The sequence below is a fragment of the Eleginops maclovinus genome, chromosome 7 (assembly GCF_036324505.1).
Source record: "Eleginops maclovinus isolate JMC-PN-2008 ecotype Puerto Natales chromosome 7, JC_Emac_rtc_rv5, whole genome shotgun sequence".
In the NCBI taxonomy this organism is placed as follows: Eukaryota; Metazoa; Chordata; class Actinopteri; order Perciformes; family Eleginopidae; genus Eleginops; species Eleginops maclovinus.
The window spans coordinates 4239637-4252524 of NC_086355.1; the positions used below are offsets into that span (position 1 = coordinate 4239637).

The window sequence follows — 12888 nt, forward strand, 5'->3', positions numbered from 1 at the left end:
GCCAAAGACACTACAGACGCCACTATTTCGAGCCCTTGTGCTCCTTTCTGTTTTTTTGATTTATATCTGTTTGTGAGAGTCCCTATTTGTTTTTTTCTAGTATCCCCTACCCCCAAGCAGCTTTGCTGTCTTGGGGCCCCAGTGTGTGTGTGTTTTTTTTGGATGGATTCTTTAATACTGACCCACGGAACGGACAAGGAACTGAGATCGGATATCCCAGAGAGCGAGAGGAGTATGGAGAGAAATACAAAAACGGCACAGACAACTGGAAAGGAATACGATAAAGAGAAAGCGAATGGACAAAACAGAAAATCAGGAGTAGGAGAACAAAAAAAGGAGGGAGACGGGAAAGGGGTTAATGGTGAGCGGAGCACGGGTGACACGGGAAAAGTGGAGACGGTGACGCAGCAAGAAATTGGAGGGAAAAGACGAGACTCTGTGGGAGAAAAGGCTGTAAATAAAGACCCAAGTGCGGAGAAAGTTGAAGTGACAACCCAAAGGCGAGTAGGAGATCCTACGCAGATAAAGAACGGGGAGAGTGGAGTTTATCTGAAAGAACTGACGGTGGAGGTGGTGGTGGATGCGGGGAGAGAGAAAGTCACTGTGATGGACTTACTAAAGGCACTGAAAAGGGACTGCGGAACCGTGAGGGGATGCAGAATAAAAGGAGAAAGAATGTATGAAGTCACAATGGCAGAGGAAAGCGGGAAGAGGAAGCTGATGGAGGGGCTGCGGGTGAATGGAGCCCTGGTTCAGGGACGGGACAGTTCGTGCAAGGAGATAACCGTGTCTTTTCTGAACATCCCAATCTGCACAAAGGACGAGGTGATAAAAAGAAGGCTGGAGGAATGGGGAGTGAGACCGATGTCAGCGATTAAAAGAAGAGTGTGGCCGGGCACGGATGTAGTGGATGGGACGCGCTTCCTCAGAGTGAGATTCAATGAGGAAGTCCGCTCCCTCCCGTACTCAACAAAGTTCATGACTGAGACGGGCCCGGAGTACTTTAGGGTCTTACATGATGGACAGGTGCCGGTGTGCAGGCAGTGCATTAAACCGGGACATATATTTAGAGAATGTCCGGAGTTTAAGTGCTTTAAATGCGGAGAGCAGGGGCATTTTGCAAGAGACTGTCAAGTGGGGAGAGGGGGAGGAGCCACAAGGAGTGAAGCGGAGAGGCGGAGCGGTGGCCTGGGAGCAGAGGAGACAGACGAGGCAGAGAATGCGGAAATGGTGGGCAGCAGGAGGGAGAGCAACGCGATGGCTGGTATGAGGGGTGCTGCTGCTGTGGAGAAGGATTCGGGACCAGAGGACGGGATAGCGGCTGCAGAGGAGGGAGTGGCGGCGATCCACTATGCGGAGCCAGTGGAGATAACGGAGGACGGCTCGTTGATGATGGCCCGGAGCAAAATAGAGGAGGAGGTGGCAAAGCGAAACACGGATGAGGAGGAGGAAGGGGACGGCAGCGACGAGGAAGAGAGGGAACGCGAGGCTGTCGAGGAGGGATCGACCGGAGTGTCGGAGATGGAGGAGGAAGCAGAGGGAGGAGACGGTGCGGAGGACGGAGAAGGAATGGTGGTGGAGGCGCAAATGGAGAAGGAGAAGGAGTGTGTGGATACGGTGGCTGCGCAGACAAGAGAGAGGGGTTTAAAAGAAGGAGTGGATATATCTCTGGAGCAGAGAAAGTCGAAGAGGCTCCTGGTGATGAAGAACGAGATGAAGAAGAAGAGGAGTAAAGCGAGGGGAGTGACTGGGAAAATTGGGCTGCGGTGAGTAAAATGAATATGAATTTGGAAATACTCACTGTCTCCCTCATAATGGTGACACTGTCCTCCTTTAATGGAATGGGCTAAGGACAAGGGGCCGCAGAGATGCGGCTCTGATATTGTGTGGCTCAGACATAGTATGCCTGCAAGAGACACATTGGGATGAAAGTTGTATGGAGAATGTAAGGAAAGAATGGGTGGGAGAAATGTTTGTGAATAATGGGAGTATGAATGCTAGAGGGGTGGCTATATTAATCAAAAATGGGGCGGTAATGAATGCAAGGAAGGTTGAGGATGATGGTGATGGGAGAATGATCGGGATACTGTTCGAGTGTATGGGGGAGACTTTTAGATTATTAAATGTATATGCACCGAATGAGGAAAGGGGGAGGAGGGAGTTTTTTGAGGGGCTGGAAGGTAAGTGTGGGGGGAACTGTATGATTGTCGGTGACTTTAATGTTTGGTGTGGAAGAATGGATGTGTCTATGAATATGAGGTTCAAGAATGATTCATCACGGGGTGTTCTAAAAACAATAATGGAGGCAAACGGGATGAAGGATGTGTGGAGGGAAAGAAATAGTAGGGCTCGGGTATTTTCAAGGAATCAAGTGGTGGGAGGGATCTTGAAGCAGAGTAGAATAGATTTAGTGTGGAGTAGCATAGGGGGAAAAATCGGTAGGATTGGATATAGGAGCACTGCCATGAGTGATCATAACATCATGGACTTCTGCCTGGGAACAGTTGTCCATGGAAAGGGAGGAGGGGTGTGGTGCTTAAATGCCTGTCTGTTGAATGAGGATGGATATAAGGATAAAGTGAGAGAATGTATGGGAAAATGGGGAAGCGTGAATGGAGAGGATGCGGGGGTGTGTTGGGAGGGGTTCAAAAGTGATGTGAAGAGGATTAGCTTAAGATATAGCAGAGACAGAAATAGGATAGAAAGAGAGAGAGAGAAAAGAATTAGGGAAGAGTTAACTTTAGAGGCACAACGGGTAGATATAGAGATAGGGAGAGATGTAGAGGAGTACAGCCGTTTGAAAGATGAGTTGGGGGAGATAGAGCAGAGTAGATGTAGAGGAGCTATAGTGAGAAGCAGGGCTAGATATGCAATTGAGGGGGAGAAGAGTACAGCATTTTTCTTGGGGTTAGAGAAGAGGAAACAGGGAAAGAATTATATTGAGGAGATATTAGGAAAGGATGGTGAGGTGATAACGGATTTTGTAGGGATAGCAGAGAGAGTTGAGGAATTTTATAGGGGATTATTTGAGGTAGATGAGTTTGATAGAGAGAGCTTAGAACAGGTGATAGATAGCATGGAGAATAGATTGAGTGATGAAGGTAGAAGACTGTGTGAGGGGGAGATAGGTTTAGGGGAGATAGAGATAGCGATAGCGGGGCTTGGTAGGAATAAGAGTCCAGGGATAGATGGGCTCACTTCTGAGTTTTTTATAGAGTTTAGGGAGGGGCTGGCACCAATGCTCCTCAAACTATTCATACAGCTGGAAGAGAGGGACGAATTGCCGGCTGGGATATCAACGGGAGTTATTAGCTTATTATACAAGAAAGGTGATAGGAAAAGATTAGAGAATTATAGGCCACTTAGTATGTTAAACACTGATTATAAAATTTTGACACGGGTGTTAGCCAATAGGATTAAGAGGGTGATAAAGACAGTAGTTGGGGAATCACAAGCATATAGCATTCCAGGGAGAGATATTAGTGATACGATTGGTAGTATTAGGGACACAATTAGGCACATGAAGGAGGGAATAGGGGGGATCGTAGTGAGTTTAGACTTAAATAAAGCTTTTGATAGGGTCAGTCATAGTTATTTATATAGAGTGTTAGAGAAGGCAGGATTTGGGAGAAGACTAATAGGGTGGGTAAGAAGGATATATAGTAGTGCAGTCAGTTGTGTTAAGGTTAATGGGGTGGTAACCAATGTGTTTAGGTTAGGGAGGTCAGTCCGGCAAGGATGCCCTCTCTCTGCCATGCTGTATGCCCTGTCAGCGGAGCCCCTAGCGACTCTGCTGATGGGGAATAAGTACATAAGAGGAGTGGAGGTGCCAGGAGGGAGGGTTAGTTTAGTGTATCAGTACGCAGATGATACAACTATAACTGTTAAAGATAAGGAGAGTGTTAGGGAAGTATTGAGGACAGTTGAGTTGTATGGTAGGGCATCGGGAGCCAGGGTGAATATAGAGAAGTCGGAGGTCATGTATATAGGACAAGTGAGGGATAGTAGATGTAATATAGGATTGAAGGAGAATAAAGAGTATTTTAGGGTGCTAGGAATAAATTTAGGGATAAAGGATGTAGAAGGAAGGGATATACAGTATGAGGAGCTTATTAACAGTGTAGCCAAGACTTTGAATTTTTGGAAGTTGAGGAAACTTAAATTAAGGGGTAAGATAGTGGTGGTTAATGGTTTAATAATGAGTAGAGTAGTTTATATAATGACAGTCTTAGATGTGCCAGACAGAGTAGTAAAAGAGATAGATAGATTAGTGAGCGACTTTATATGGGATGGGAGAGGGGTTAGGATAGCGAGGGAAGTATTAGAGAATGAGTGTAGGGATGGGGGTTTGAAATTAATAATCTAAGACGGAAAATAAAAACATTGAGAATCAAAATGATGAAAAAATATATAGCCAACAAAACAGACCAGGTGTGGAAGATTTTTCTGGGGGAAAGAATGGAGAAATGTGGAGGGTGTGGGGAGGGTGTGATATTTATGAAATGTAGAAAGGGGATGTTGAATGGAATGAGTGATTATCAAAGGGAGGTCTTGGATGCATGGGGCGAGTTTCTGGATGTGGTTAGGTATGAATGTGTGAATGTGAGGCAGGTGTGGGAGCAGCCCCTCTTCCTGAATCCAAGGATCACCCATGAGCAGTGTTCCTTGTTCAACCTACCGATGTGGAGAGCGGGGTTGAGGAGGGTTAGGGACTTAGTACTAGAGTATGTACCGGGCTTTATGAGGGCACAGGTGATAGTTGATGAGGTTAGGGAAATAGATCAGAAGATTGGTTTAGGGACAGCGGAAAGTATGTTGGAAAAAATAAAAGTAGGAATGCCGAGTGAATGGTTAAAAATGATTGAGAGTGAATGTAATATAGAGGATGAAAGTGAGGTGGAGTTGTTTGTAGGGAAGGGAGATGTGAGTGTGAAGTTGGTTGATGTGAAAACAAAGTATGTGTATAAATGGTTAAGAGGGAATGAAATTAGAAGGCCTGCATCAGAGAATGTGTGGACGAGAGTAGTGGATGGTTTGACCGGCAGGAGGATGTGGAGAAATGTGAGTGTGAAGTGGAACAGTATTGAATGTGATCACTTTGACTTTATGTTAAGACACAATAGGGTGTTTAATAACCTGGTCATTAGTAAATTTGACTCAACGGTTAAGAGAGAATGTGATGTATGTAAGGACCAGGTTGAAACCTGTATGCATGAGTTTGTTGAATGCAGAGAGCTTGGTGAGTACTTTGGAAGGATGAAAGAGTTAGTTAGCAGATGTTGGAATGAATGGTATGTAAGAGAAATGGAATGGAAGGAGTTGTGGTTGTTTGGTGCGATTGTGAAGAAGGATGAATGCAATGTGTCTCTGCTGAATTATGTTCTGAGCCACGCAAGATATGCTGTAAAAATAAGGAGGAACAGTGCCCATTATGAGGGAAGGTTGGAAAATGTCTGGAGCCTTTTTGAAAGGACCACAAAAAGAGACATAAAAATGCTATACAACAGCATTGAAAGAGTGCGTTTCGAGGAAGACTTTGTGTGGGGAAGCTCCTTTGTGACAATAAAGGAAGATGTGATGAGAATAAATTTTGTAAATAACAAATGAAGGAAAAAAAAAAAGAGAAAGAGGACTCTGAACAAATTAAAGAAAGGACAATGTTCGATTGTGGGGAATGACATGCCTGTGTGCGTTGGGTCTTCTGCATGATCATGTTTTGTTTTATTTTTTTATTTTGGAAACAATTTTGGTTTTGGGTGGAGGGAGAAATGTTGACTGTATGAGGGAAATGTGTGTACAGTGGCAAAAGGAAAAAAAAAAAAAAAAACTTTGTAAAAATGTAAATAAATTGTAAATATGCAAATTTTATAAATAAAAGATTAAAAACATTTTTAAAAAACACGCCCGATCTCGTCCGATCTCGGAAGCTAAGCAGGGTCAGGCCGGGTCAGTACTTGGATGGGAGACCGCCTGTTAACAGCTGAACCGGCGAATCCAGCTATAGCCTACTGTACACATTTGACACTCTCGTTTCCCTCTAGTAATTTCAATATTCTTCATTCTTAGCTCTTTCTGTTGGTAATTCGGTGGTGCATTTAGCCAGCTAGGTGTCACTTTTGCTGTGTTGAATGATTCTATGAAAACCGGCAGATTAACGCGACTGTTAACAGCTGAACCGGCGAATCCAGCAATAGCCTACTGTACACATTTGACGCTCTCGTTTCCCTCTGGTAATTTCAATATTCTTCATTCTTAGCTCTTTCTGTTGGTAATTCGGTGGTGCATTTAGCCAGCTAGGTGTCACTTTTGCTGTGTTGAATGATTCTGTGGAAACCGGCAGAAAAACGCCACTGTTTACACATGCGGATTTGACATGTTCTTGTGAATGGATCCTCTTGCCATCCTCTTGCCATTAAATATGGCCTAGCTTTTCACTTAGATCGATATCTATGGAATCTGGTAGCTTTACAGCAATATTTAGGTTTGAGATATGTGTTTTGGAGGTGTGACTTGTCCGCTGTGGAGTTTGGAACAGATTTACCTACATGTTGTTTAACAACATGTAATTGCTGATTTTGGATAGGGAGAAGTTTAACTGAAAACGTTATATTCCTCTTTCCACAGGTCTCCATGCTGATTAGTGTTGCTTTAAACATGGAGAAGTGTAGCATTTGCAGCAAAAGTTTCACTTTAAAGTCTAACTTGACACGACACATGAAGACCCATCTTGCTAAGGAAAACAAGTGTGATGTTTGTGGGAAAGAATTCACTGTCAAGCATCATTTACAGTCCCACCTCAAGCAACACCAGTACCCAAAGATCCCTTTGTACAGGCCGGGAGAGGCAAGGCTGTACTGTACAGAGGAAGCCAAGAGGGTGGCCGACCGTGTGGCCAATGGAAACTGCGCAGCAATAGACCCCACATGGCTGAATCCTGAAACGGCAGAGGCGGAGGCGAAGAAATCAGGAGGGGAGATGTGGATAGCCCAGTTGGTCTGTACATTTGGAAGGTACGCCGGGCAATGCTTCAAATGGCTACTTGAAAATGACGTAGGATGGGTGGTGTGGTTGCTCGCCGAGTACTGCTTGAAGGGGGAGCAGAACGACTTGCTCAAGTGGGAAAAGACACGGCTGCTTGAATTCGTCAAAGAATTCTCTTCAGTGACTTGTCATCTTGACAAGAGGTTGGAGGTAAGATGACTGAGTGAATGTCTTGTCTTTAGATGCTTTGACAATCAATTACTGTTTTGTTGATAAATAGAATTAGCACCTCTGATCACTCTCATCACAAAGGCATTTACTATACATTTCTTGTAGAAACAGAAAACAAAGAAGGTAGAAGGAAAGAAGGCTGAGTGCACTGTCTCCAGGTTAGAGCTGGATCCCAACTACGCAACTGATGCTGAACTGTTGACTGCTGCAGGTGAGTGATATTACATAATTCATGTACATGGATTATTTATACATTGTGTTCTTCTATTATTCTAACAAAATTGATGCCATAAGTGTTTTGGTCTGATGACATGTATCTACTTAATGGAATGTATTATTATAAAGCACAGAATGCAATTTTTGTGTCTCTTCAGAAAACCTCCTTTACAGGTCCGAGGTGCCTGTCTCCACGCAGCTTACCACCTGGGGAGAGCTCAAACCAGGGGAAAACAGACCCAGCACATCTCAAGCAGAGGGCTTTTCCTCAGACTCCGGGGGCGTAGTGCTGGAGGGATGGCAGAGATACTGGGACCAACCACCTGCATCTACTCAAGCCCTTGGTATGGCAGCTCCGAACGTCAAGTGGCTTAAGCATGACGAGACTTACGGTCTTTTTGAACGCTCATCCACATATAGGAATGCCAGAGGAGAGACAGTGGAGAGAAAGCTGTTGAAGAAGAAGATGGAGTTCCACCCACCTCCTCTACCTACATCTGTCAAGGGAGCGGTGCCGAACATGCTGGCCTTTTTCACAACACATGCCTTCTTCTGGAGACCAGTCGGCGCCATGCAAGCCAAGATCCGCTGCCCCAACGCTGACTGCTGTGCACCACCAGGGGAATACCTGGAGTTGAAGGGCTTTGGCAGCTATGCTCGTCAAGTGTGCGGGGTGAAAAACTACTACACCTTGTTGACTGAGAAGCTGAAGTGCCCATTTTGTGAACAGGTGAGGCAACCAGATGGAGAAGATGCACGACAGTACTTGTGGATGGCATACAGTCCCAAAATCTTGATGAAGCTTGCCCCAGCCATCAGGTGTATGTTCCCTGCCATTCTGTGTGGTAAGCGTGCCATTGACAGAGGTGTGGTCACCCTGCTAGGTGACCGGTTAAACTCCACGTCCATGAGTAAGGTGCAGAGACTCTTGCAGCAAGGGCATGACGAGTGGTATGTGGAGCGCCGCGACCTGTATCAGACCCTCCTGTATGAGGCACACACTGCTGAGGCTACACCGTCGCAGACAGGAATTCTGTCCTATGTTAAAGCTGCTGGCAGCTACACCCCTCCTCTCCCCAAGTCCCCCCTGCCATGTCCTGCTGTCTTGAGGCGTGCACACCTCATTTCAGAGATGGAGAGAATTCCAGTCTACAGGGCCTCCATCCTCAGCACGACTGGAGAAATACTCTGCATCGATGGCACAAAAAAGGTTTGTATATAATATCACTTTGATCAGTATTCTGTCATACTCATGAACTCACTAGTTCTTGATGATTGAATTGTGCATTATGATTTATAAAGAAACTGTGTGCTTTTTAGATCCTCAAGAAGATATACGGTGATGGCCGGGACACCATGCAGTATGTCACCAGTGTGCTAAATGAGTGGGGCCAGTTTGTGACAACAGTGGTCGTGGCAGCAGAGTCTGAGGGGTGCTACAGACGCATGGCAAGAGGCCTGATTGCCAGGTTTCAGCGTGCCAAGGCTCCAGCACCAAAAATAATCTACGCAGACAACAACTGCTGTCGGTAAGTTAAACAACAATTATGTATAATGATGACACTAATGAGGTACTTGATAATTGAATTCATTGACTTTTCTGCATGGAACACAAGTGATGCAACAAACGGTGATATAATTTCAGTGACAGTGGGTCATCATTTCTGGAGACCCTGTTCCATGACTGGGTGCAGGAGGGCACCGCGATCAGACTGGATGTCCGACACTGGCTGCACCGCTGGGAAGCAGTCGTCATTAAACAGAGCCATGCAAAGTACGGCGTATTCATGAGTGCCTTGGCAGGGGCAGTGATGGCCTACAACAGGGATGACATGATGCTGTTGGTCCAGGCAGTCAGGAATGGCAACCCTGACCTTTACGTCAACCATGGAGACGTGGAAATGATCCATTTCCTCAAGCCTCACCAGGTAAAGGCCTACGTCAGGCGCATCACCCGAGGTGTTGAGGTATGTTTAAAGAAATCTTCTTTACTGTACTAAATTACGATAAAATGTAATCATGAAAGATACATATAACATTTATAGAAATTAGCACAACATAACTTTTCCATTTATTTAATATGATTTTGAATTATTGAAATGGGATTGAATGTTACAGGAGACTGCGTCAGTGGTGGAGGCCATCATTGCCGAGTTCAAGGGACCAGCTGGCCTTGATATTGATGGAATCCACCTCTTTAAGTCAGCAGAGGCAGTCGATGCTCACTGGGAAAATGCAAGCAAACACCTCAGTTGTATGCAGGTGAGTTCATTTAGTTTGTAGTTAATCCTAAAGTTCTTTCTTAGGCATTGTAAAATCATCTTGACATGCTTGGCAATGTGATGTGTTCCACAGGATCCTCCCGGTATACAGCTCTATGTGTCCGTGAAGGAAGTGGTGCTGAACGGTGTTCGGTTGAACAAATACCGGTGCAGACGAGGTAGTAACTCTTTGGAGGGGTTGCATGCACACCTCTACAATGCCGTTCCTTCAAAGAGATGTGGAATTCTGCCATTCCAAGTAAATTATGAAATATAATATAAAATATAAACACTCCTTTATAGCTAATTGTCTATTTACAATCCATATATGTTTTCCATAGCTTTGATATGGCATCCCTCGTCAATGTATATATTTTCTTTAACGCATATTCATGGTCATGTGTTTCAGGTCTACCTTATCACATTTGCTGTGCAGTGGAACAGCCGTATGGACTCACTCCGTGTTGCTGGGGGCAAGGGGCGGCAGACCACCTGTATGGATGCCAGGCAGATCCAGCGCATGAACCGGCAGGCTGAGGTGCTCTTCGGCAAAGACCACGTGCTGGGGCCCAACTTTGTTGCTCCTCTGCCCTACCCAGAGAAGTACGACAGCCCAGAGGAGGAGGAACTTCTTGGTGTGGAGTATGCCGCGTGCCAGTCCACCGACTTCACTGCCTGTGATTACTATGCAGAAAAAGGTAAATTCACACAGTACAGCACTTACATATAAAGCAATGATGTGACCCATGTTTCCATACATACTCCTTTCTAGCAACACTGTTTTAACTGTCCTGACACATTTGTTGTTTATACATTACATATTTGCAGTTGAAGAAGAGCAGTCACGTGAAGTTGAGGAGTCTCCTGAAGGTGATTGTGAGGAGTCGGCTGAACAGAGCGAAGAGGAGTCAGAAGATGAGGGTGTAGACGTGTGGTCAGGGGAGGATCACATGGACACCATCAGTCGGGCACATGTCAGCCTCACACAAGAAAAGCAGGTGGAGGAAGAGGACAGCCCTGCACTGCAGGATGTGCTGATGACTCGGAGTCATATGCATCTGCCAGGATTGGAGGAGGTAGAAGCACTGGCCTTGCTGCTTCTGGAACTGGCAGACAACGTTGGTGACCAGCACCTAGTGCCTGCTAAGCTGAGGAAGAAGATTGTTGCTGCTACTGGGTCCCTTAAGGACCATGACAAGACCGCCTCGAACTTTGTGAAGAAATACGAGTCCAAATGGGGCTACACCCTGTTTGGACGGTGCCTGGGGGCAGACACACCCGAGAACAGGGCGGCTCAGAAGACCAAGTTCAGCTGGATGCGGTACGCTCAGGCAGCACAGGTGACCGAGGACACCCGCCTCTTGTACCTGGTCATCAAGATGCTGAAAAACCGTCCACCAGCCAGTCTCCAGTCCAGCCCCAGTAAAACAACGACTGCAATAAAGGCGCAGTACAAGAGGATTGTGGATCGAGTCAGGGACGATCCCATTCTGAGCAACCTGTCTGTTCCCCTGCCAAACCTCAATGCCAAGTCAATCTCCAACTTTATTAGAAAGCAAGAGAAAAAGGCCAACTATTGGGCGACAGTTGTGCCCAAGGTGATAGCACACAGGCGAGTGCTGTCTTTTGACCCCATGCCAGTGGCACCTACTCTGCCGACAACCTTACCGGTTCCAGCTCGAGCTCAGGTGCAGTACCAGAACCTGGATCACCTGGCTGGGGAAAGGCGTGGGGCAAAACAAAGGTAAGCACATTCTTTCACAGGTATACTTAACCAAATATTTACATAGTTGAATGCTTACACCATCCTGTCACTCCCCGCATGTTATTGCAGGCTAGAAATGAAGACACCATCAGAGCAGGGGAACAAGCCCATCCAGCCCAAGCCTGCCACGTACATCCCGCCTCGTGTGTGTGCTGCACCAGTACTGCGGGTGGTCCCGGCACAGCCGCGGGCTCCATCCATGATGCTGCCAGGGACATCCTGCAGTCAGGGCATTGCTGGCTTTATGCCAGCTGCACCGCCACCTGTGCCTGTGTCCAAACCAGCCAAGCCTCACAGATCCTTGAGGCCATGCGGGGCGTGCCAGGTACCCAATTGTGGGGGGAAGCGTAAAAGATATACACCCTCAAAAGATAAGGTTTCTGGAAGCAAGCAGAAAATCTTTACATTCTGCCCTTCAACCAGAAAGGCCACCACCTCGGGTTTTGAAGGTGTGGTGTACGAAAGTTTTGAGCATTTCAAAAGAGTGGTTGATGATGCATTAGAATAAACATATTAGTATGTGTTATATGTTTTATATTTTATATATGTTTTATATGTTTATGTTTTATATATGTTTTATATGTTCAATATGTTTCAGATTTTATATGTTTATATGTTTTATATGTTTTATATGTTTATACCAAAGTTTGTGGGTCAGTTTCTAATCCTTGCAATACTGCATTTTGTACTGATAATTCTTATTTATACTTTTGTATCAACATAACCTTGATTAAACACTTTAAACTGGTTTGAGTGGCACCTGCAAAAGTGACACCTAGCTGGCTAAATGCACCACCGAATTACCAACAGAAAGAGCTAAGAATGAAGAATATTGAAATTACTAGAGGGAAACGAGAGTGTCAAATGTGTACAGTAGGCTATAGCTGGGGCCTGTACTACGAACGGAGTTCAACCTACTTAGAACTAACTCAGGGTTTCCGCGGTAACCCGGGGTTGACTAAACCTGGACATCTTGATTGGTCTTAAACGGTACTACGACGCTGATTATGAAGTTGATCAGCTGAACCTGTGTTCACTCAACCAGAGTTACTGCGCGTTCACATAAAAGGGGTGGTACCAGCGCAAAAAAACACTCTCGATCATGGCGCGCTCTCCCTATTTCACAGAAGAGGAATGCGAGATCATAATGAGGAGTTATGAAGAGTATAAACCGACCCTGGCTGCTAAATCCAACACCGCGGCAGCAAACAAGGCGCGACTGGGGTGTTGGCAGCAAATTACAGACCGCGTAAATTCGTAAGTAGGCCTATTTCTTTACTTCTATATGTCCGTTAAAATAATCCCAACCTGAATACAGTATGTCAGGACGATGTACAATAACAGTCGGAACGTTACTGTATCGTATGTGCAACCACAAATGAAGCAGGACAACTGAATGTTTAGTCCCCTTCACTAATTCTGTGTATGTCCCTT

The 12888-nt window shown here is 45.6% G+C and overlaps 2 protein-coding genes across 3 annotated transcripts; both read left to right on the plus strand.

The window, feature by feature from the left end:
* The first annotated feature begins 17 nt into the window (after positions 1–17).
* Positions 18–6851, plus strand: LOC134867274 (uncharacterized). The gene is made up of 2 exons (XM_063887717.1): positions 18–1766; positions 6625–6851. Exons 1-2 carry the CDS (start codon positions 163–165, stop codon positions 6635–6637), a joined length of 1617 nt encoding a protein of 538 aa, XP_063743787.1. The 5' UTR covers positions 18–162; the 3' UTR covers positions 6638–6851.
* Positions 6641–12202, plus strand: LOC134867272 (uncharacterized). Of its 2 annotated transcripts, XM_063887712.1 has the most exons (10): positions 6641–7191; positions 7318–7423; positions 7587–8638; positions 8749–8957; positions 9074–9395; positions 9547–9690; positions 9784–9948; positions 10099–10387; positions 10518–11433; positions 11524–12202. In XM_063887712.1, exons 1-10 carry the CDS (start codon positions 6655–6657, stop codon positions 11960–11962), a joined length of 4179 nt encoding a protein of 1392 aa, XP_063743782.1. In that variant the 5' UTR covers positions 6641–6654; the 3' UTR covers positions 11963–12202. The 2 variants fall into 2 exon arrangements, with proteins under 2 accessions (XP_063743782.1, XP_063743783.1); XM_063887713.1 differs by lacking the exons at positions 6641–7191; positions 7318–7423 and having other exon boundaries at positions 7590–7772; positions 7849–8638.
* The last annotated feature ends 686 nt before the right edge of the window (positions 12203–12888 follow it).